This window comes from Chelonoidis abingdonii, chromosome 2, assembly GCF_003597395.2.
Source record: "Chelonoidis abingdonii isolate Lonesome George chromosome 2, CheloAbing_2.0, whole genome shotgun sequence".
NCBI classification, from domain to species: Eukaryota; Metazoa; Chordata; order Testudines; family Testudinidae; genus Chelonoidis; species Chelonoidis abingdonii.
The window spans coordinates 44,645,730-44,671,736 of NC_133770.1; the positions used below are offsets into that span (position 1 = coordinate 44,645,730).

The 26,007-nt window shown below is 40.2% G+C and overlaps 1 protein-coding gene across 1 annotated transcript in view; it reads left to right on the forward strand.

Annotated features, from left to right (window-relative positions):
* The window catches only part of ITGA8 (integrin subunit alpha 8), a 185,851-nt gene extending 170,084 nt beyond the window's left edge, over positions 1-15,767 (forward strand). Inside the window, exons 29-30 of the mRNA XM_032802185.2 lie at positions 11,106-11,228; positions 13,363-15,767. Of these exons, the coding sequence (XP_032658076.2) occupies positions 11,106-11,228; positions 13,363-13,449 (210 nt within the window). The 3' untranslated portion in view covers positions 13,450-15,767. The remainder of the gene's footprint in view (positions 1-11,105; positions 11,229-13,362) is intronic.
* The last annotated feature ends 10,240 nt before the right edge of the window (positions 15,768-26,007 follow it).

Genomic DNA, 26,007 nt, shown 5'->3' on the forward strand with positions numbered 1-26,007 from the left:
ACTGAGCCCTCAGACCCACCAGCCTGGGCTTCCTCTCTCACTGTGCTGCTGTGACAAACTGCAGACCCAGGCCCGGTCCTACACTTTCACCAGCATACACACGGGTAGGGACACATCCAGCTGCAGTTACATGCAGACTCTCTGAGCAGCTGCTTCATGTGAACCAACAGTAGAGAGGCTACAGCCAAAATAACCACCACCTTCCCAGCCTAGACCCGAGAGTTTTACCATCCTGTCCTGGTCAAAACCCCAACCAGTACGAATTTATTAACCAGTTTGCCGCTTCCTCAGTGTGGAGAGGAAATGCAACAGCTTTTGCCCCTTGAGCTATGATTTCCCATACACTTAACTCCAGCTTACCAGTTTAGATAAAGCAAAAACAAGTTTATTAACTACAAAAGATAGATTTGAAGTGATTGTAAGTGGTAGCAAACTGAACAAAGCAAATAAACAAAATAAACAAAAACGCAAATTAAGCCTACAATATTAGGATATGAATTAGCAAATTCTCACCCTGAGAGATGGTACAAGCAGACTGCAGATTCTTAAGGGGCAAGCTGCACTTGCTTTACAGCTTGGAATCCCCAGGTCTTTCATGTAGAGGCTAGGAATCCCTTTAGCCTGGGTCCAGCACTTTCCCCAGTTCAGTCTTTATTTCTCAGGTGTTTCCGGCATCATGTTGTGTGGGGAGTGAAGAATCACAGATGATGTCACTTCAGGCCTTATGTAGCTTTAGCATATGGCTGTAACCCTTTGTTCCAAAACTCAGTTTGTGGAAAAACACTGACATCCCAAGATGGACTCCAGAGACATATGGACTTGTTTCATGACCTTGTGGAGTCATAGCAGCCTTTACTTACAGACCATCTAGAGAGTTCTCAGGAAGGCTCACCAGGTGGGGGATAAGCTTCTCCTAAGGCCTATTGTTTTTCCTAAGGGCCCATTACTCTGAATAGGCCCTTTCCCCACCCACTATCTAGACTGAAAGCATCTTGCCTAGTGGGTGTCACCCAGGTATAACTAATGTGAAATACAGATATATAGTCAGTATTCATAACTGCAGATACAAAAATAATACATGCATACAAATAGGATAATTGTATTCAGCAAATCATAACTTTTCCAATGACACTTCACATGACCCACCTCGTACAAAATGCATCATCATAATGCCATAATTATATAATAATAAAATTGCTGTGAAGTATATGAGGCTCAGTGTCACATTCTGTAAACATGGTACCCTATTCTGTATGATCCTCTGCTAATAGTGGATGAATAGTCCTTTTGAGTCAGCAAGGATACCACATCATCTATCCAGGATCTTCTTTTTCTACCTCATGTTCTTCTGCCATCAATTTTCCATTCCAGTGTCCACAAACATCACCTGCGTTAGTTTTGCAGTCTATCTTTTTTTTTTTTTTGTAACAAGCCACAATTTTAAGGATCATAGTTTCTTTATTATCAGTTGTTTGAATGTCTATGTCTAAGAGCTGCAATTTAGCACAGACCAAAGATGAGTTTTTAAGACTTGGAATTTAGTCTTCAGATTTAGGTCCTTTCTCATCAGATATTTCCTCTTCCAGAATGTCCCTTTTGCTCTTGCTATTCTGGTGCTGATTTCAGTATCCAATCTTCCATTTTCTGCAATGATTCTTCCTAAGTAGCAATAATTTCTCACTTGCCATACAGCTCAGTCATTCACTGGGATCTTGCATGTTTTCCCAGGATCCTTGCCTATGACCATAGTTTGCTCAATACATTATAATCTGTCAGAACTTGATGGATACAAAAGTATTAAAATAATTATACTGGAATCAGAAGACTATTATAAAGGGAGATAGAAATGAAAATCTAATGGAGATCAAGAGAGGAGTCAGACAAGGTTGTATAGCATCACCTTCTTGATTCAACATTTATAGAGTGTTTGATTAAATTAATTGAAGAAACAGAAGAAGGTATAAAGATGAATGAAAAATCAGTGAATCACGTTTCTCTGTGCAGATGACACAGTGCTGTTGGCTGATTCAGAAGAAGGTCTGATTAAATGAGTGGAGATTATAGTTTATATAGCAGACTTTTGTATATATTTCATTTTAAGTATGTAAATAATCAGTTAACTTCAATGGGAATATTGGTAAAGACAAAATTAAGCATTTATATGGGTCCTTGCAGGATTTAGGGCATGGTATTTTTGTCATGGGATATGGTGCTTATCTTGTACATGGTGGGGAAAGAGGAAGGATGCTGGAAATGTAACTGAATGGTGAATCGATTATAATAAAACTAAATGGATCAGATGACCCTTAGGAACTGTTTACTCCTCCTCTTCAGTGGCACTCTATAATGAGGCCTGATCCTAAATCTGTAAATGTAAAGTGGAGTCTTTCCATTGACTTCAATGGGCTTTGAATCAGACCTGTATATTGTACAGCTGGAAGTTCTTCCTTGCTGAAGGCTGTAGCTTTCAAGAGGAAATTGCCATTTATAATTATTGTAAATAAGATTTTGTGTGTTCCTTCAGTAATGTTTGCACAGGAAATTCTTTGTAGTAAAGACTGAGGGTCAGGATTAGAATAGCTGGTAATTTCCTTGACTTTGGTTATGTGACTCTTGAGCCAGTTTTGTATTTGATAAAATAAAATTACTTTTCTTGTCTTAAATGTATAATAGGATCTACCCAGAATGACTTTGGCATCGTTTGTTTGAACAATTTTTCTGCAGTGAACAAAGTTGATTTTAATACACTTTTTTTTACTCTTTTGTTTTGAACGGTGTAACACAGTATGAACTATTGGGTATGTTTATTTTACACAGCCTTGTAATCCCTAAGAAGTGTGTTTACACACGGCATTGTAATATGTAAACACAAATGTCAATATTAATTATGACATCAAGCTCAAGGGAGCTTTTACGTATTGCTTTGGGCATTTTTTCAAAACATACTAGCACATTATACTGTAAAGGTTTGATGGTAACATGTAGGAGTAGTAAAGAGGTTATTTATGATCTATCAACCCCTGTAAGAAAAATGATTAAAGATTAGATGAAAAGCAGATTAATTGGCTGTAATGTTATTGCAGTAGCAATAGCATTACAAGAATAACTAACTTAAAGCTACTGTTTCTTAAAATAGCCGATAAATCAGATAGCTACGAATAAGCTGGCATTTTAATAATAAAACCGTTTCCAAAAGGAATAAAGATAAAAGGTTAACATTGCAATGAGCATCCTATTTGGCACTGTGATTTGCTTAGTTACTGGTACTTATTTAACGCTGGGAGTGCTCAATACTTTACAAGACACAAAGATAAACACAGTTTCTGCATTTCCAACAGGACCGTGATCTGTGAATTAACTAGCTTAACACAGGCACTTTCTAGGCTATAGTTTGGGCCAGTCTGGAGGAAAACAGAAAGGTGCATAAACGCTGGCAAGTCATGTGTAAAAGTATCATTAGGCCAACCAAAAAAGAATATGAAGAGCAACTAGCAAAAGACAAAAACTAACAGCAAAAAATGTCTAAGTACATCTAAAGCAGGAAGCCGGCCAATCAGTGGGACTCCTGGATGATCGGAATGGTAAAGGAGCGCTCAGGGAAGACAAGGCCATTGCAAAGAAGCCAACTTTAATTCTTTGCATCGGTCTTCACTGCAGAGGAAGACAAGAGAGATTCCAACATGACAGTCATTATTTTTAGATGACAAAATCTAAAGAACTGTCCTAGATTGAGGCATCAGTAAATGAGGCTTTGGAACAAATTGGTAAATTAAACAGTAATAAACCAGATGGTATTCACCTAAGAGTTCTGAAGGACCCCAAATATGAAATTGCACAATTACTAACTATGTTATGCAATCTGTTGCATAAATCAGCCTCTGTATCAGATGACATGAGGATAGCTAATGTAACTTTGATTTTTTTTAAAAGTCTCCAGAGGCAATCCTGGCAATTACAGGCCATAAGCCTAAATTCAGTATCAGGCAAATTGGTTGAAACTTTAGTAAAAAATGGAATTATCAGACACATAGATGAACATGAAATGTGAGGGAAGAGTCAACACGGCTTTTGTAAAGAGAAATTATGCCTCACCAGTTTATTAGAATTCTTTGAGGTTGCCAGCAAGTATACCGACAAGGGCTATCCAACTGATATAGAATCATAGAACCATAGGGTTAGAAGGGACTGCAAGGGTTATTTAGTCTAACCCCTTGCTAAGATACAGGTTTTGTTGTGTTTCAACCATCCAAGACAGATGACTATCCAGCTTCTTTTTGAAAACCTCCAGTGAAGGAGATTCCACAACTTCTGTAGGCAGTTTGTATAGTATAGTATAGTATAGTATAGTATAGTACGCAGCTACATGTGAAAGGATTGAAATTCTTCATTTTACTTTAAATGTTGTTTTCTAGATTATTCCTAAACAGCATGCTTTATCAGAAACAACAGGAGCTTACTTAGAAATTAAGCAAACCATTTTCATGTGGCTATTTTAATACACACTGGGAGAAATATCTCCTTACATTTGTGAAATCACTCTACCCTTTAAACTTTGCAACCCTAAAAATTAGTATGCTTGACAGGAGGGTGCCACTGTACTTCAACTTTCAGAAAGCCTTTGACAAGGTCTGAGATCAAAAGTTGTTAAGCAAAGTAAGCAGTCATGAGGTAAAAGGGAAGGTTCTCTCATGGATCTATAACAGGTTAAAAGATAGGAAATAAAGGGTAGGAATAAAGAGTAAGTTTTCACAATGAAGAGAGATAAATAGTGGCATCCCCAAAGGATCTGTACTGGGACTGGTGCTGTTCAACATTATCATAAATGATCTGGTAAAGGGGGTGAACAGTGAGGTGACAAAGTTTGCAGATGATACTAACTTACTGAAAATAATTAAGTCCAAAGCTGACTATGAAGAGTTAGAAAGGAATCGCACCAAACTAGTGTTTGGGCAACAAAATGGCAGATGAAATTCAATGTTGATAAAGGGAAAGTAATGCACATTGGAAAAAAATAATCCCAACTATGCATACAAAAATATGGGGTCTAAATTAGTTGTTATGACTCAAGAAAGAGATCTTGGAGCCATCGTGGATAGTTCTCTGAAAACATCCACTCAATGTGCAGGAGCAGTCATAAAAGCAAACAGAATGCTTCCATTAGGAAGGGGATAGATAATAAGACAGAAAATATCATAACACCACTATATAAATCCCTGGTACTCCCACACCTTGAACATGCATACAGTTTTGGTCGCCCCATCTCAAAAAATGATACATTAGAACTGAAAAAGCTACAGAGAAGGGCAACAAAAATGATGAGGGGTATGGAACAGCTTCTATACGAGGAGAGATTACAAAGACTGGGACTATTCAGTTTAGAAGAGTGATGACTAAGGGGGGATGTGATAGAGGTCTATAAAATCATCAATGGTGTAAAGAAAATAAATAGGGGACGTGTTATTTACCCCTTCACAAAACACAAGAGCCAGAGATCACCCAATGAAATTAATAGGCTCCCACACACTTCTGTGTGAGCTATACTGTCTCTCTCTCTCTCTCTCTCACTCACACACACGTACCCCTCAGACTCTAGCTCTCCGTTTCAGCAGCTCCCCCAGCAATGTAACAGACAGAAAATCACAACGGCCTACTGCTGCATCCCTGATGTGAATCCCTTCATTATGACAGAGAAAAGCACAAGCCATTTGCTTTGTTCAACATGAGGGAAAAATTAGTATTGTCCATGTAGGAAAACCAAAATGCATCAAAATTCTGCTGCCAAACATGTAAATCTTGTACAAAAATTCCAAATTCTTGTAACTTCAGATGAAAACAGATTAAACCCCCTCAGAATGTTAACTGGCTCTGCTCCCCTAGCACTAAACCTAAAACCACATGGAGAAGTGCAGAAATCCAAGTTGAAATAACACAAATCTGTCCTAAATCAAAATCTTAAATAAAAACTGTTTGTGGAGAGTGTGTATGACATATGGCCCACTGTGTAGATATTAGAATAAGGAAGGCAAAAAGTAGAAGGATGTTTTGTTCTTTCTCTTGTGCCAGCCTCTTCCTCTGTGTGTTCAGAGCCTGCAATCTCAAGTTGTCTATCAGTGACTGCATTATTAGGCTTTGCGCAGTGTGCAGCAGGAACACAGAGTTGTTATGTTCTAATGCTAGTATGAGTGCAGGCTTTGTATAGGCACAACTAGGATTAAGCATTAGGCATAGTCCTTCCCATTGAGAGGATGTAAATTTCAAACAGCTTGCACAACCACTTCTTTGCTTTCAAGAATACAAGGCAAAGAAGTGCATGAGGTTGGTGGAGAATGGCTATGGATGAGGAGACGTGGGTTTAAGTGTGATGTATAGTGTGCAAATCAGGTCTTTAGCTATGCATTCCCTTCTCTGGCCTTACTCCTTCTACAAGGTGGCATAATTTGGTGACCATGAAGCAGTACTCTCCTTAATAAAAGACCATCTTCCCCTGCGCTGCCTGACTTAAGCAGCAATCTCAATCTTGTGAGTGTTGCACTCTGCACCTGCACAGGATTAAGGCTTTTTATTGATGTTACATAATTTGTAAGCTCTATAGAGGCTGATAGGAGGATAGCACAGCCTTGCAGCAAAGGAGAGGGTTGCAGCTCCCACTAAGACTGGCAAGGTGATAATTGGTTCACCATTAGTTATTATCTGTACCAGTGGAGCACTCAGAAGACCCAATTAGGAATGGTACCTCATTGTGTAAGATGCTCTGCCAAAACCATAACACACATTACCTAACCTAACTTGCTTATGAGCTAAATTGGGACAAGGTACAACAAATGAGTGCAACAAACAAATGAAAGGGATGGGCGAGAGGGAACAGGGTAACAGTGATAGGAGCCAGTAGTTACATAAGCAAGCTATGGGCCTGATCCAAAGCCTGTGGAAGGCAATGAGATTCTTTCCATTGATTTCTGCAGGACTTAGATCAGGCCCTATGTGCACAGTTAGATGGTCATGACTTATTTAAAGGTCTTCTTAAAGAAAAAATAAAGCAGCTAGTTGTAATGTCTACTGGCCACTTGCCTAGCCCTCTAGTAATTTTCTTGTTAAAAATGTGGTGTGTCAATAAACTGTCACCAACTGGCTTTCTACCTACTCATACATAACTGGCTAATTTCTTGTAGGTGTACTGTCTTTATTTTTTTCATAATGCCCTGTTACAATTGTTAATATTATCTCTCGTGCAATTTATTTGACTCCTGGGCCTACTGCCTTTAAATACCCTGCATTACTGCTTACACCGGGAGTAAATTTGGCTCAAGATATCAAGATCAGCAATGGCTTTATCCCAACAATTTTGCAGGCAAATAAGTTTTCTCTGAGTCCATCAGATTCAGGCTGATTGAAGGTGCTACTTAGATCAGCTTCTGGTTCTGAATTTCAAAGGTTTCTTGATATGTCTGTAGGTCTTGCTTTACTGCTTCTTTCTTGTCGCCAACAGCCTCGGACAAATAACACCAGTGCTTGGGCCCAGTGCTGCACCCCTTTATGAGAGCAAGTCTATTGAAATCAAATGATTTACACCAGTGTGGAAGTGATGTATGTGAGGTTGGCCACAGGCCTATAGTCTTTGATCATATTCAGACAGAAATATTGCTCCTTGCTCGTGAAGTATTGGGAACCAAGAACTTTTCCAATAGAGACAGCACTTTCTTTCAGATATAACTTATCAGTCTAGCTTTCTCTTCTTTGGCTGCCTATGAGGTTTTCTTTTTCTTTTTTTTACTCATTTTTATGCCTTGCTCAATACTTAATCTGAGCCTACAAGATGTACCTCAGGGTTCCCACCATAATTTTTAAGCAGCAGCAAGAAATTCTTCTCCTCATTAGGCAGCTCCTTGCTCTTTTACAGATTTTGTGCAGCCACTCATCTCTGCAACTCTCACGACTATTTTGGCCAGACAGGCCTTTTTTACCAATTTGTTGTTATCCATGACAGAGTTTTCTGTGTGCAGAGTCACTGCAGACAAAACAGCTGACCTTGCTCTCATTCTTGCTGCCCTTGCATTTTAATGCCGGATACAGTATTGCTGTGAGACACAAGGAAAGCCATTCAAAAATATTTATTAACATATTAAACTAGGAGGCCTCCACTGTTACTGCTGAACCAAGTGGTGTAGAAAGCCTACAACATTCTGCAGTGCCCAATAGGATGTGAAAAATACTACAATGGTGGAATCATCTCCTTTTACCCTGATATGTGGGGATGGGGAGTGTTTGGAAGGTATTGGGAATTTTGTGGTGTTTATTTGAGAAAGGAAACAAATTTCACTTAATTTAATTGCATAAAGAATATATGATTTTTTGCCTATTTGCATCCAAATTCCTGTGGAGCATGTTTACAAATGACTGCAGTATCAGGGTTCAATAAGTGTGCCCAGCTGCAGTGCAGAAGCATGATAGCTGAACGTGTCCATTACGAGATCAGTGACCATATGTCTAACAATATTGGCATTTAACCAATGGGATTCTGGGCAATCTTCATGTTAACACTGTAAGGACTGGATAGTTTCTGGGGTTTTCTGGGGAACTCACAGAGTACATTGTAGCTGGAAGATAAGTGTTCTAGCCTTGCTAGGTCAGGACTCTTATCCAGAACATAGAATCAGGTAAGAGAGTCCAGATACTACAGTGACTGCATTCTAGAAGTGTAGATAGATGTTCTCATTAGGCCATACAGATCCTCCCACCACCCTCTGCCTGCTAACTCTGCAAGTGCTGCCTCAGACTAGGAACCAGTGGCACAGAGATGGAAAATGTGGAAAGGACTGGCTTATGCAGTTAGGTATGATGGTAGTTGGAAGCAGGGATAGGGTCTGCTGGTGCTTACAAAAAGAGAGGGAGGCCATGATCAAGGGAGGGAGAGAGAAAGAAAGAGAAAGATCAGGTTCAGAAAAGAAGCTGGAGATACTGTTTAAAAAAAAAAAAGAGCAAGAAGGACAGATGGAAGGAGTGGAGTTATCTTGGCACTTGTCCATCACCGAGGCTATGTCTACACTACTGCGGTAAGTCGACCTACACTATGCAGCTCCAGCTAAGTGAATAGTGTAGCTGGAGTCGATGTACCTTAGGTCGAGTTACTGCGGGGTCTACACCGCGGGAGGTTGACGGGAGAAACTCTCGTCGACTTACCTTACTCTTCTCATTGGGGGTAGAGTACAGGGGTCGACTAGAGAGCGATCTGCAGTCGATCTGGCAGGTCTTTACTAGACCTGCTAAATCAACTGCCAGTGAATCGATCTCAGATCATCGATCCTGGCTGTACTGTAGACCTGCTCTTAGAATCTTAATCACTAAAATGACTCATTCTAAGGGCCAAGCGGTTATCATCAATCTTCAAACTGAACACTCCATGAAAGTGAATGAGTAAGTTCAGAACTATTTGGTTATAATTGGCCAGTTAGCTAATAGCCAAAGCTTAGCAAACAGAGAATTGGTGGCAGGGCTGAAAAAGTTGGGCCCAATTCTCTTCTTTCACTAGTTTTACACTAGTGTAGCTCTGTTGATTTCAATGGAGATGGTTCTGTTTTACACTGGTGTAGGTGAGAGGAGCATCAGAACAGCTAAATCTAGATCCTGATGAGTTAATTATCATTTAATGATAAGGGAACAGGGGAATCTGCATGGGAGAATTTGATGAAAAAGAGACTTAGCTGGCAAGACAAGGGCCAAGAGAGAGAGGGAAAGGTCTTGGCAGACACTAGAAGGATATAATATTGAACTAAAGTATTTAAGTCTAGAATGGGGCAGAGGGACTAGCAGTAAGAAGCAGACTCAGTAAGTAGGGATTCTGATTTCCTAGCAGTACCTCAAGCAGTAAAAGTAGAAGACCGCTTCAGAAGGCGTATAATCAGTTTGCTTTGGAGACTGCCTGGTAGTTGCATTCTATCATGAAGAGCAGGATGAGTTCCATCTGCCACAAACATACTCTGCTTAGGCAGAAGAGGAGCATGTGAGATGAGTCCAAGACAGAAATAACTTCCTAGTGCAATAGAAAAGAAGAAGGATAGAGAAAGATGACAGAGGATGTAACCTATGAGAAAGGAGATAAGGAAAGCTCAAGCTAACTCTTTCGACTTAGAAACATCAGAGAGAAACAAAGTAACAAGTGAGATTGATGAGGAGAGCTTTGAACAGTATCTGAGGGAGTAGAATGAACTGGGTATGAGGTATGGAGGAGAGAGCCAGGAGATAATTTATTGGGAAGACCGGAAGGGAAAAAGCTAGAAGGGCAGTTAGCTTCATTCATTACAATGAAGGCTTGGAATCTAGATGATTTTGTAAAATCAGTGAAAAGACCTTAACGCCTCATAATTCACATATTATCCATACCTGCTGCTTTCTAGAGCCATAGACAATGAAAGAAATGTTGCTATACTTTCCAATTACTTCACAATACATTAAAATGGTCATTCTACATGTACACTAAGCGTCCTTTAAGTATGACAGAATAATGTTACAGAGAGTTCAAATACAATGGTATTTTTGTGCATTATACTTATATTACATGGATGACATTCTATATGAGGAGTTTAGCTCTTGGGCTGCTTAGATGAAAAACAAGGTAATATTTAAAAAATTGTATTGGTTTGTCAGCAAAAGTTTTTAGATTTCAACATATTATGTAGATGTACATATTTTAGTTCCAGTAGAGAACTTAGGCTGAAATTGGTTCTTGTTTACACCATTGTTCAGAGTAATTCTATTTAAATCGGTGATATTATTCTGGATTTTACACTGGTGTAACTGAGAGCAGAGTTTGGTTCTTTGTATGGTTTTGAAGTGTTTACTGTTAGTTTGGTGAGCTTCAGAGTGATTCTATATTCAGTGGGTGAAAATGTTTTATATTATGTCCAATATAAGAGGTATTTATATCTGTGCAAGCCCTATTTTTAAGGATTATTGTGAAAAAGGTTGCAGAAGTTGCAGCAAATAAAGTTAATGTACAAGAACTGTGGGCAGTATATGTTCCTAATCTGGCAATTTCATTGTGTTTCATTTTCTGGTTTCATTTATTACAGAATCTTTGTTCATTTACACCTTGTATCTTTTCATTTCAGATAAGAACGTCTGTCATTTGGGCTACTCCAAATGTCTCCTTTGTCATCCCCTTATGGGTTATAATACTAGCAATACTCCTTGGATTGTTGGTTCTGGCTATTTTGACCTTAGCTTTGTGGAAGGTATGTTGTATTATTATTATTTACTTAATGAAAGTTGGAAGGATGTTTAGAAGATTTAGGATGACCAACTCCCCCCCCACCAAAAGAGAGAGAGAGAGAATGAGAAATTGGAATCTGTGACCTTTAAGAGTTTTTGGAGCAAAAGCAACAATAGATGTATGTCTTCTTTGATGTGGCATATGATGACATGCTTATTAGCTGACTTTTGTGAAGGGGCATTGTTTTCAGAGTCGTCTTTGTTATGAAAGTGGTTATAAATGGTTTTACAGAGTTTGGCTCCGATTCCCAAGACTTATGATCTTCTTTCTGAAGTGTTTAGGTACATAAAGCATTTTTGTTTTGTTTTCCTTGAATCCTTAAGGAACTGCCATTTTCGTTAGCATATAATTATACAATCCCTCACCCAATTTGGGAGGAGATTACTTTTAAGGAGATTTCTCTTAATATTACCAGGTTGTCTCTGATATTTTTTTAAATTACAAGTCATAAGGTTTGCAGTCAGTGAGTTGGCTGATTTTTATTTCACAGGTTTTAAGACAATCTATTTCTTCAGGGTTCCTGGAAACATCCCTTATAACACTAGAAGTTGAAGTAGTTTCATAGCCATCACTTAGTCCTTGGAAAAAGTGTCATCTCTCAATGATCTTTACTCTGGCCCTGTAAAATGGCCCCCCAACTCAAGGCCAGCTGCTCATCCCTTTGTCACTTTATTTCACTGATTTGAAATTCCTTCAGTAATTGTGCCTTACTTAACGACCTCTGAATTGGGATAAACACAAACTGTCTCATTAGAGTCACTGTTGATGTCAAAATGCAAATCAGGCTTTTAATAGTGGCTGTCAAAAGCAGCTTTTATAAATGTAGATTTTTGTTTATACTTTGGGGTCCAATCCAGCTTTCCTCTTCCACCTAAAGCTCCTACTATCTTCACAATGAATGTTATGAATAGAAAATAATTAACAATCTAGCCGGTCTGACAGACTGTACCTGCCTTTCAGAGGAATATAAAACAGTGCAACATAGCTCCCAGGGTATGCAAAATGCTATTGTCCATTGAGAATGCTGTATTATCTCTCTGGCGCCGAAGGGTGAAATTCTGGCGCCATTGAAGTCAATGAGAATTTTGCTGCTGACATCAGTGAAGCCAGGACTGCATTCAAAGAATGGAAGGTGCTTTTCAGAACAATAGGGAGACAAGATCCGGCCCAAGGAGTAAAGCACTTTTTCTACTTTGAACATTGTATACGCGTATTAAATAATAATAGTACAGCATCCTACATGGACAGACGTGCTATTTCTTCTGAAAGGACAGGCACCATATGACGGACTCGGTGGCTTTTCTCTATTCACAACGTTTCTAATGTTTTCCTCTCTAGCGCATGTTTCCCTTGTTCTTAATTTTTCTCTACAAAAATACATTTAATTGGAGAGAAAAAAGTAACAAACTTTGTATGTGTGATAGAAGGAAGACAGAAATTTCTACTATTGTTCATTTCTTTGAATTTATTACAATGATTTATACTTATCTCAGTCAGATGTCTTATGCCACCCCTTTGTGTTCATTTTTATTGTGTATTTATTCATATGATGGCACATTTTTTATATAACTACTTTGGTGCTGTTTATGCCTTTCCTGTAGAAGCGAACCTTAAATTCACTAGAATGTATTTAATATTTTATTTATATATAGTAGCTACAGACAAAAAAATGGTGTCATTTAAGGTGATCTCACGAGATGCTAATCTCCTTCAACTCCCACTAACTTTGATAAGAGCTGAGGGTGGTCAGTACTTTGTAGAATAGTTCTATTACAACATAGTGCATTCTTAAAATCTCCTGGAATTTCTGATGTAGAGTGGGTTTATGTATATAATTACCAACATAAAGGGCAATGTCCCTGTTCCAAAGAGCTTATAAACGATGGGCTCAATTCCACAACTCCTATTCTAGTGAGTAGATCACACTTATGCAACTAGTTCTGTTGAATCCATGTGAGAGCTAGGAGTGAAGAAGAGCCCCTAAGTTAAGGTTCAACATGGTGAGGGGTGGAGGTTAGAGGAAAGGAGCATGAGCTGCAGGAGAACAATCATGTGGCTGCCTCATTGTGATTTCTTTGTTGGCTTGTTTTCTGTAGTGCGGCTTCTTTGGCAGAGCTAGACCTCCTCAAGATGACATGGCTGACAGGGAACAACTGACAAATAACAAGACTACTGATGCATAAAAGAGGAGAGTGAAGGTTCAGTTCAGAGTCCCGCTCAAGCCTAGAAGTGTGCTAAAGATTAAATGAAGGATTTCTTCTACCAACAGTCTTTCTTTGAAATTGCAAGTGCCATGATGTTGTAATCTGATCTATGCAACGTTTCTGAAAAATCACCACATGATGATGATCCTGGGCAGAAATCAGCCCTATCACTGCCTTCAAAACATAATCCATCACTGTGCAAAGAGTTTTTGTACCATACTTCAGTCGCTGTAGATTTTGACAGATGTTTTTGAGCACATGTGGTGTGTTAAATCACTTTCAGAATAACCCAAACCTTGCAAAGATGAAATGCCTGCATTGCTGTATCATCTAGAAGATGGATCAGGATGAAGTTTTCAAACACTACTGTATCATGCAGAATATTTTTGACACCTCCCTAAGGATAAGAACTTTTATGAAATTGTGGCTCAGGGAGACAAGCAATATATTGGTACTGTGAAAGTACTTCTGAGGCAGAAAGGTAGTCTCTAAAGGACTTTATATAGGGGCACAATTTATTTATTTTTCCACCTTTCTGGGATGAGTATCAGATCTAATCGTAGATTCAGAGTTTTAGAGAAGTAAATCATAACATGGAAATCATTTGCTTATCTTGTATGTAAGTAGACAAGTGGCCTGCACATTCAGATCAATTTTCCTGGCTACAAAGGTGATTTGGGTAGCAGGGGAATTTAAACATAATTATATTGGAAGGGGCATATTTTAAAGATATGTTATACCATTTTCAACCTGTAGATGACAGTACTAAATTCAGTGGATCAAATCCATTTTTGGTGTGAACTAGTGCAACATCAACTGAAATCTGTGGGAATTTTTGCTCACCTTTTTGCTAGGGCTGAATTTCTCACCACTATTTCTGTGTACTTATTTTGTTAAAATATCCTCTTAAAAATGCTACTGCATATTTTGTTGAATTCATGACTATTGTGTCATAGGTGACAACACTTGATTGATTTAAAGGAATTATAAAATATAGACCTAACAATGTGTTTAAGGTATTTCAGCAAGTTAAGTTTTTGGGTAGAGTATCCTATAGTTATCTCTTATTACAAAGAGTCTTGCAGAGAAGGTGCACTGAATTTGCATTTGTATAAAAAGTAGGATGCAAATCATCCAAGGCTGAGATGACCCATAGAAGGAAAGACATTTTGTTGTAAAGGCAACTTCTAAGATCCAATAGACTAGATCCATAATTCGCCAGTAACTCTTTTTCTATAACATCAATGAATGGCCTTTATTTAATCTGGATTGATGCAGCTATAGAGCTGTGCAAACCATCTACCTAAAACCTTGGATCATCCTGTGCTTGTCCAGAGTTTGAAATTTGCTGTGTTTTGTGAATCTAGGAGGAGGGCGTTCATTTTCTGACACACACATTCTCCTCATTCTCCTTCCTTCTTCTTAGCTGGTCTCCCTTCCCACCAAGCACCTGGGATTCCTATCGTCAGGGAGGCCAGTGGCCTTTTCGGATCCATCCTGCTACCTCTTGGGCTTTTATGGATTGCTGGCATCTGTCTTCAGGGCAGGGGAAACCAGCAGGCAAGATCACTACTGTCAATCCCAAGAACTTTCCAAAGGACCTGGAAATAGCTCAGTTGGACATCCCACTGTCTCACGGCAGCCAGCTAATGGACAGACCCATAAACTTTGTGTCAGTAGCTAGAAAACTTGAGCACTAAAGATCCATCTTAATGCTTCACATCAGTCTGCAAGGAAATCCTTGCAGGTTTTCTAGAATTACAGGACATTATCTGCCCCTGAGGCTTTAGGAAAGGAGAGTTCCCCCATCTTCTAGTTTTCTGAGGGAGTAAGAAAGGTTCCTTAACACTTCCTGAACCCCAAAAAACCCTTAAGACTGGGGACAGCAGCTCTCCCTATGCTGATTTGTTCTGACCCCTTGCAAAATAAACTGTTGCATTCATTTCACAAATACCCTTGCAAACCACACCTGCAGGGTTCATGCATCTCTGCATCCTCCACATTTCAGATCAAATTACGCACACGGGAAAAGGTAGTGAGTTCATCTTTTGTAAATATTGAATTGTGTGTAGTCGTTTCTGAAACAAGGCTGGCCAGCCAAATAAATTCACATCATCTGCACGACTCTTTTACTCTGATGAAATATTATCATTAAGAAATACTGAACATATGACTTTTATATGTGCAATATTTTATATTACCTATGTACCTGAAGCATGTTTACACTGGCATTTGTGGTTGTTTTTTAAACTTTTGAATATACTGATTGAGTACAATAAAAAAAGGACTAGAACAAACCCAGAAGGCTCTGTTAGTAGGGATTCCAATGTGTTTTCAATCCTGCTTTGGCCAGACAAAGGGACTAGGTGACCTAATAAGTCCTTTTGAGTTTGAACATCTATGGTTCAATTTTGAGTTAATTTTAATGATGGGCAAAACATGTTCAGATACTAAATTTAAACAAAACTCCACTCCATTCATTGCTGGGCCTGGCTGGAATCCATTGGCTACAGCTGGATAATGTCACGGAAAACCAAATTAAAGGGACATCAGCTGACAAACGGTTACTTTTGATCAAAAGCTGTGTTTTTATATTTCTGCTTTCTTGTAGATTAAACTTCCTACACAGTAATGTCTGAAGCTTTGGGCTGTCAGGGACTGTAGTTTTGAGTCCCAATATTTGTGGTTTTAACTGGGTCGAAATTGTAAACAACTTTGAGGATGCAACTTCTAGGGCTCAATGTAGGTGAGGAAATTTCTCTTCAAAGTGTTTGTCTCCATGGAAAATAGCATCCTGTATATGGACAGTGAAATGGCAATTGCCATAGTCTGTCACCCCCTCATGTAACTACTGAACCATACAATTATACTTGGCCAATTCCATCCGTGATTATTCATTTCAATGGAATCAAGCCAAAGATGAATTGATGAATGTGGCCTAGTCTCTGCATAAGTGATGTTGACCTCAAACTGCAGCACGCCTATGTAGTCCCACTAATCGCCAAGAATGTAGAAGTCACAGGAAAGTGTGTTGGAGTCAGAGGGAGTGAAGAATCAGAGGTTTGTCGCTAATATGATTTTCTTGTAATTGCCTACATGTTAATGAGAAAAAAGCTCTTGTCACATTTATGTGGATCATTTTTACAAACTTTCCTATCCTCTCCAAATGATGCATTAAGAGACTTCGCAAGTTTCCAATTTTAAATATCTCCTGAAAGTTGGTTTGCTGAATTGCTAGCATGGCAGATCTGAAAGCAGCATGGCATATGTTATCTGAAAAGCCACTTGGGAACTGAGAGACAAGGTGGGTGAGGGTAATATCTTTTATTGGACCAACTTCTGTTGGTGACAGAGACAAGCTGTTGAGCCTACACAGAGCTCTTCCTCAGGTCTCACATTTATAAACATTCAGCAATGCACAAGAGAGAGATCGGCCAACTGGCGATCAAGCAACATACTCCTATACTTTTTACAAATGTTTTTTTAATGAAATGCCATCTCCCCAAGGCACTGCCTTTAGGAATTGTTTACGAGGGAGCTTTTTATTTTGGATTGTTGGCAAACATCCACATTGAAATATAGTATAATATTAGTGCCTCTTGACAATAAAAAGTCTTGAATTTAGTTTATGCCGGCGCCATGATGTGACACAGCAGGAATGTATTTAATATCTAAGGACTGTTGCTTGTTTTGACTGTGCATTGTATTTGAGGGACATTTAGCTTTTCAGCATGCTGCCTTACCCTGCGTTTCTAGAATCTGATTTAAAAAAAAAAAGAATAGGAATAATTTCTCAACATAATTTTTAGACATTTTCATTTGCATTCAACATATTGCATTCTCCTAACTGATGTAGCATGTTTTGTTTTGTAGTAGCAGTTCATAAAGTACATTCCAGTTTAGCGAGGAATAACTGAAATATATCAGGTAGTATTGTTTTTCCAGAAGCAATAGATGACAACAGCAGAGGAGAATTCTGGACGCCATTGGGAATGGCTGCAGTAATTTGTGGTTGGCTTGTTTCTTGATATTTTTTAAACAAATTCAGTAAGAGTGAAATCCTTTGAATCCCAAATCTCTTCGTTTTGAGTGGGAATGTGGTCTTTTTTACCCATCTTCTATTCAAGGGTCTAAAAATGAATTAAGCCTCACCTCACCACTGTGTAGGCAGTAAGTATCTACATTCTACAGATGTGAAAAAGAAGCAAAATGACTTGCCTCAAGCTATTATGGTAAGTATGTGACAGAGCAGCAAACAGCATTCATATCTCCTGTGTCTGTCTTGTGCATTAAGCAACAAAGCTGATGTTTCCATCTGTAATAACAGATTAACAGGGCCAGAAGAAATTCAGAGTCCATGAATTTTGTAGAGATTCATTTTGACACTTTTGAAGCGCATTACAATAGCCTTTGATAATTACGTGCGCAGATCAAATGCCCCTGATGTTACTGTTTCTTTAAAATTACATTTGGGCAAAAATTAGCTCAGCAAATCAATAGCGTGGGACCATTGTATATCAGAACTGGGCAGAAAGGTCTTATGGGAGAGCCAGACTTAAATATGGACTCAGCCATTCATTCCCTAGGCCTGTAAGAGGCTAGGCATCTGTTGAGTCTCCATAGATGATTTGGCTTTTTCATAATCCCACAACACCTCCATGCTGACTATCACAGTGGTAGATTTATAAAAGGAATCATTAGGCCATTTTTCACTGCCATCTACTGCTAAATATTAGTAGAGGCTGGAACATAGGGCAGAGAGCACCTCCCTCCATGCTAAATAGTGTGCCAGGAAAGTCCCACCTTGATCGACTACTCGAAGGAAAGAATCCATCTTACTGGAGACGGTTAGGATTGAAAATTCAGATTGCCTAAAAGCTATGTCAAGGTCTGTTCTTCCAGACAGGAAAGACGGCAGCCAAAGCCACTACCAGGCCACACCATGTGGCACAAGTCTGAAGCCAGGACTGTAGACTGCTAAGAGTTCCATTTCAATGAGCTCGTATTTAGTTCTTAACCATTCCAACTGGTTGCGGAGTGTTATGGTAACTATAAAAATGACAGCTGAGGCTTTTACAAAGAAAATAAAGAGGATAGAGCTGGGAGCCTCTGGGGCGGAAGCCAGAAACTCAGAGCATGCAGATGTTATCACAGGGTTGATCAGGGACAACAAAACACTGACTAGGAAGAAGGATGAATTGGGTATAAGGCCAGGATACAGTGTTTGAGAATAAGCAGGGGTCCCAGAAAAAAAATGAGACTAATGATCTACTGCAGTGTTTCTGACAGTGGCTGATTGATTTATTGCACTTACAAAGTTCAATGGAGGGCTCTTCTTCAGTAACGAGCTACCCAAAAGGAAAAATCTCTGCAGCTGCAATAGCACCATGGAGTGTTTTTCTGTGGACCCTATCATTCTGAAGCAAACAGCCATATTCACTTCTGGCTAACCTCAGTGGGTGAAGCTATTAGGATGGAATTTGTGCCAATTTTTGTTAAAAGCTGCTAGAGCAATGGGCCAATTTCTATTTCAGAATGACCGTATCAGCATTTACCCAAACTGTTTACCAGCTCTTATTGAAGTAGCAGAGATGTTATGCCTGCCACAAAGCAGTTCAGAGATAATAGAAAGAAGGCCAAAGTGTTGGACCTGGCACCATTAATGAGGGAGATGAGAAACTTTCATTTCATTTTTATTCTGTCTGTAAGATTTGTATACGCTTCAGACAGGAGATAGGAGTGGATGCTATTTGGCACACTAGTAATTGCTCCCTGATCTACAGGCAGTCATTTTTCCAAATCAATAGATAGTGCAGCAGCAGAAAAGTAGTCCACAGTGGAGAATGGATTTTCAGAAGTGCCTGAGAGTTTGTCTACGCTGCACTTAGATGCCTGGGGAGCTACCTTGGGGTCACAGGGCTCGAGCTAAGGGGCTGTTTAATTGTGATGTAGACATTCAGGCTTGAGGTGTGGGACCCTCCTATCTTGCAGGGTCCTAGAGCCCAAGCTCCAGACCAAGTCCGAATGTCTGCAATTAAACAGCCCCTTGTCCTGATCCCTGCAAGCCTGAGGCAGCTGGCACAGGCCATCCATGGGTTTTTTAACAGTAGTGTAGACATACCCTTAGTGACATAGCAGCACAATCTCCACTGAAAGTCATGTGGGCCAGAAAATAGCCATATAAATCAGGCAGCAAATCAAAAGCAGTTAACATACTAGGCCTGATTCTCATTTACATGAGGATGGGGGCCCTTTATACCACTCAGATGGTGTAAAAGAGACCTTCAAGCAGACATCACTGTAATATGCCTCTTCACACATGTACACCTACTTTTAGGCATCTTTACACTGCCAAAGTGGGCAGTGTCGCAAAGGGGGCTTTGTGTAACTGAGAATAGGCTCATTAATTCTAATAGATTGTTTTCAAACAAGCAAAAGACCAGTTTCATGATAATCATTATGCCCTCTCCTAACCGCTTCTGGGAGTCCCAAGGAGCATCTTCTCCTATCTTCTGTTTTTAGTGCTTATAATGTGTACTTACCATAGGTTCTTTACTAAGATTTTCTGTATGTAGAAAGACAGCAACACTTCAGTTTTTAGATACAGCAAACACAATTTTTAAATAGCCAGACTGGAAGATTTCACTACTCATGAATTAGGTTGGTTTGTTATTTAAAAAAAACAATTACATTTAAAAGCCCCATAGATGAAGCAAAAATAACAAAAACAATAGTGTCATTGTTTAAAATCACGTTTTCCTCCTTCCCACTGGTGGCACAGCTGCAGGGAAATGCAAAGCTTCAGATGCTTTTCTAAACCTACAGCAGCTACCCCATACCCCACCCCATTTTCCTCTGAGTCAGTGGCATCAGAATGGTGGGGCGGGGGGCGGGGGTCATTCCACTTTTTGAAAGAAATATTTATAATGTTTTGATATTCCTGAATCAATGTTTCTCAATCTAATTTTTTCAGAATTTTCATTCTGTGAGAAATTTCAATTTGTCATTCTAGTTTGGAACAAAAACAAATTCAGAAATGTCAAAATTTCCCACAGGATGGAAATTCTGTTTTCCACCAGCTCTGTGCTTCAGCTGCATCCTGACAATTCCTCTGAACCTGTGCCATGAAATGTACAACAGCTTCTGAAATCCCAGAGTGAACAGGATTTAAATCATGCTCCGGCATTTTCCCTTCTTTCTGATGAAGTGTGAGACTATGGATGTTACAAGATTCTTCTTTCTCTTCCTCTGAGGTTACAGGCTTCTATAGGAGCTCCAGAATTTAGAAGTTCCCTGAGCATGAATCACAGAGATCACATTATAACTGAAGAGAATGAAAATACTTTCTCTGCTGTATGGCATGCCCCTCCTCCTTTTCTATAGTGTATGTAATTGTGCCTATCATGGAAATGTATTTATTTAGCGATTTAGAAACACCTCCTATAGCATCTATGGGGAAATTAGCTGATTATCTTTTTATGGCCTATGCAATGGACAACGTATAGCTATGGACCCAATTCAGCTCTGATGTACATAAAGGTATTGACGGCTACTTATGCCAGGCCTGAATTTGACCATGTGACTCATCTTTGACCTAGTAACTCACGGAATCTTGTCAAGTCATTTGATGAAATACTAGAAATAACTCTCGAGATTACAGTGCTGAATGGGATCATAATGGCAAAGCGGCGGTAAGTGAGAGATGGCATGTTGTGCCTTGCAGTGCTCTTGCTTTTACAGTTTACTCTGAGGTAGTATATGTAATTTTTAACTCAGAAGCTGTAATATCTAGACATGCACCTCCCTGAATGTCTCTCCTGCTGCTATGTCTCCCCATCTGACATGCCTCTCCCTCTTGCTAAAACAACCCTACGCTCTGCCCCTTCTTCTCACCTTGTTGCTCTCTTTCCATTTTGCTTGTTACTACTCACATCTGTATTTTGCTTGCATCCTGCCCTTATGTCCAGAAGTAATACCCTGACTCTGTGAGCAGCTTGCAAATCCCATTCCTCCTCAAAACCCATTTCTTTCTGATATCTTTCCACTGCTGACCTCTTCTGCTCTGTCTTCCTTTCAGGCCCTCCCTCATCCCTACCCTCAGTAATTACAAACTTACTATGTTAATTAGTATGTTAGGATTTCTTATAATCTTTGTCCTCTCCATTGCCTACATCCTCCTTTACTAGCTGTAATTGTTTTCTGGGTTAATCAAACATACCAGGAGAGAGGAAGGAAGCCCTTAGGGTATTCTATAGTATTGCAACGTTTTTTTTATGGAAGGGGCCCCCAAAATTGCTTTGCCCCAGGACCTCTGAATCCTCTGGGTGACCCTGTTATGGCCCCAAGACTAAGACTCAGGAAAAGGTTGTTCAATTGGTGGCTCAGCCACAGACTTCCTAGGTGACCTTGGGCAAAACACTTAATCTCTCAATTCCTCACCTAAAATGGGTGCCATATGAGAGAGAGAGAGAGAGAGAGAGAGATTACAAATTCTTCAGAGCAGAATCTATTTCTCTCTCATTTCTATGAAGTGCCAGGCAAGCTTATGGTGACGTATCAATTCTAAATAATAGCAATCTCTGGGTGGGCCATTACTGTATAATTTGTGTACCTGTAATACCAAGTAATCAAACTGCACCACTTTCCCCCCCTCAGTCCAGTGTGCAAGGAGGGTGCTTTTCAGCATCTTATTTTTGCTTCACTAATGGGTAACCGTTATGACTAGATGAATAAATTAAAACTGTGCTAATGAAGAATTTGGGTATTGTGGTTTAAGCTATTTTTTTCTTAGGCCTGCTGGAAAGGTCTGCTTATTCCATTACCTGCAATCTGCAATCTGCATCCAGTTGAAGTCATATATAATTCAAACTCTACGAAATCGAAATGCCATAAAAATAATAGTTTCCCAAGCTGTTGTGTATAGCAGTCCAAGCGGGATGGAGACACTGATATTTAATAACCCTCCTTTCAACTTCAGATCCAGGGATACCAAAGGGATCTGTCACATTTTTCTATTAAACAGAGTTTATTGTGGAATTATGTGTAATTTATGGAGTTTTTCAACAACATAATTTTTGGGGTGAGGGGAAGAATGTATCCAATTAGAAGTTGTATGGTCTTGCTTTTACTGTGCCGTCTACCAAGCCCTTCTCTTATGCTGGAGTGATTCTTTCTTCCATGCAGCCCAAGGGAGAATCTAGAAAAGGAATGGAGACAAGCAAATATATATTTAAATCGGGGAATCAAAGAGAATTTTGATCAAGACACAAAGTAACTGTTTAAGTAATATCAAGGCTATGGTATAAGCTGAAAAACCAAGTCAATTCAATAGTTAAGGGCCAAGATTTTCAATGTGACTCTGGATTTTGGGTGCCTCAATGTTTTTAAGAGGGTAAGTACTACAAACCCCCTGAAAATCAGAACCATTTAAGATGTCTCAAGTTAGACACCCCCAGATCACCATTCCCTTCATGAAAATCTTGGACAAGGCACATTCATGCCTCATGTTATTGAGTTAAGCCTGTGCATCACTGCTGCAATACTTCATAACATCATCTAAAATCTCTTCAGTCCCCACACTTAGTAGGATGAGTTGAAATGGAGAGGGGGTGTTAATGCTAAATTTCCTTGTTTTGGTTGACATATGTCCCAGCCTTAAAGTTAAGCTGCAAAACTTTTGTGAAAACTATTTTCTCTCTCCGAACATTAACAATGGTGTTTACATAACTGACACATCCTGAATTCATGCTCCTATGTTTCCCCTGCATGCACAAGCAATCAAAATAGTCCAAAATATTAACATTTTCCTCAACTCTTTGCTCTAAGTGTTAATGTCATCAGTCCTTGCTGGGGAAACATGGACTCCTGAACGCAGGTCTTGGCAGTGAAGTGTATTATTATTTTAGTTGTATCGTGATAATGTTGAGAGGCTCCGGTCAGAGTCCCATTGTGCTAAGTGCTGTACAAACACATATCAGAACTATCTATCTAAGGCCTGGTCTACACTGGGGGGGGGGGAAGGGGGCTTGATCTAAGTTACACAACTTCAGCTACATGAATAACGTTGCTGAAGTCAACGTACCTAGATCTACTCACCACGGTGTCTTCACTATGGTGAGTCTACTGCTGATGCTCCCCTGTCGACTCTGCCTGTGCCTCTCAGCCTGGTGGAGTACAGGAGCCAACTGGAGAGCACTCGGGGGTCAATTTATCGTGTCTAGACTAGACACGATAAATCAACCCCTGCTGGATCGATCGCTCCCCACTGATCCGGCGGGTAGTATAGACATACCCTAAGTATAAGATGAGAGACAACAGCTGAGTACAACAGACAGGCAGGGGAAGCACAAGGAAATAATGCAATTATTCTGAACAGCAAGATAAGCACTGGTCATAGCTAAGGTTGTGATATAATCGCGGAGGTCATGGAAATCATGGAATCTGTGACTTCCAAAGACCTCTGTGACTTCAGCCAGTGTGGGCTGGGAGCTGCAGGGTCCTCTGTCACCTGAGGAGGCAGGGAGCTGTGGGGTACACAACATCTTCAGCTCTGGGCCACTGTGGGTGACGGGGGGAGCCCTACAGCTCCCCACCACTGCTCCCAGCCACCATGGGCTGCAGGGGGGATCCTCTGCTCCCAGCTGCCACAGGAGGCAAGGGGGCCCTGCAGCTCCCAGCCCATGTGAGTGCCAGAGGGGGACCCAGCCTCTGGGGGAATCCCCGCCACTCCTAGCCACCAGTGGCAGCAGGGGGAGCTGACGCTCCCAGCCACTGCAGGTGCTAGGCGGGCCTCGGCGCCAGGAGGGATCCCCCCTTGTTCTCATCCACCGCAGGTGGCAAAAGGGACCCCTGCAGCTTGGAGCTGCCAGCAGAGGGAGACCCTGTTGCTCCTAGTCCCTCACCCACCTAGCTACTCAGGCTACCCATTTTGTCATGGATATTTTTAGTAAAAGTCAAGGACAGGTCATGGGCTTCTGTGAATTTTTTATTATTGCCCATGACCTGTCTATGACTTTCACTAAAAATATCCATGACAAAAACTTAGCATTAGTCATAACCTACCAGATAGCTTGTCATTAATAAAGGTAGAACTGAGTTTCAACTCTTTTCTCTAAAGATTACTGTAACAGACTACCTTTCCCCTGAAGGGCTGGAGGTACCCAACCCTGATTACAAACTGAGACGCACCTGAGAGTGCTCAGGGTGACTGCCCTATAAAGAGCAACAGGAGTCTGCAAAGGAGCAGGGCAGACTGGAGTGAACTGGACTGCACTGGATGTGAAGGGTTCCTTCACTGAAGACCCTGAGATCAAGGGAGCTGTGACAGTGGAGCCCAGGGAGTAGGAGACAGTACATAGAGTGGGAGAATAGAGGCTAGTGCCAGAAGGCTAAGCTCCAGCTAGGAAGAACTGGGAGAACAGACTGGATAGAGAAAGAGTTCTGGCTGTGACAGAAGACACCACAACCAAGTATGGACGGTTGGGTGGTGATTGACTTTATTTTAGGATCCTGAAGATTGTTAAGAACTGTTTTTGTTATTAAACCAGCCCTGGTCAGGGGTGGTGGTATCTGTGTGAAAGCCTGTGGGCATCATTAGGAGCCTGTAAGAGGGACTCAAAAGGGGACTGGGAGGCTGCAGAGTAGAGCAGCCATCCTGCTACAATTACCAATTAATATATTGTAAAGTCAACATGTAATCATATTCTGTTATTCATTTAGGATCTTAACTTTTAAAAGCTGTTTTCCTTCAGTATTTCTTTTCTGTTGTACGTAGGCTAAAGTTTTCAAACTTCACTGCCTAAAGGGTACAGTTTGCACCTCACTTTACAGCACACTTCAGTCAGTACCCTGTTTCACAGAGGTGCTGAGCATTGCACTTCTGAAAATCAGCCACTTATTTAGGCACTTAAAATGGATGTAGGGGGCCTGACTTTAGGCAGTAAAACATAAAAATGTGTGTGATGCTTTCAGATGGTTTTAATAATAGGCTCCACATAAAACAGACAAAAGCAAAATAGAAAACAAGTCTGGCTGTGGAGACTGCATGGTGACACGAGAAATGGAACACTTGCTGCTTACAGCTTATGTACGTGCAGATTGTTCTTTTAAATGTGAATTATTGACTCAATAGTTCATAATGTCGTTTGAAAGTAAACTACTATACCCAGCAACTATGTGCACTGAGTTTCACTTGCTATGGTAATCTGGGTACACATCAACACTTCTTAAAATTTCAATCCCAGACAGTGTTGGTCAAGTAAGATAACTACCCTCATTTCTCTCACTCATCAAATTTCATTGCACCTCAATCCCCTTCTGACAACAAAAATTATTACATAATCCCACACAGAGTTGATGCCAAAGCCCAAACCCAAACCCTGATGCCCCAGGAGGGGGGAGGTTTGAAGTCAAAGCCTGATTTGGGGAGGATGACTGAAGCCAAAGTCCGAGGGCTCCAGAAAGTCTAACACCAGCCCTGGCAACCTCGTTAAAATGGGATCATGACCCGCTTTGGGGTCACAACCCAGAGTTTGAGAA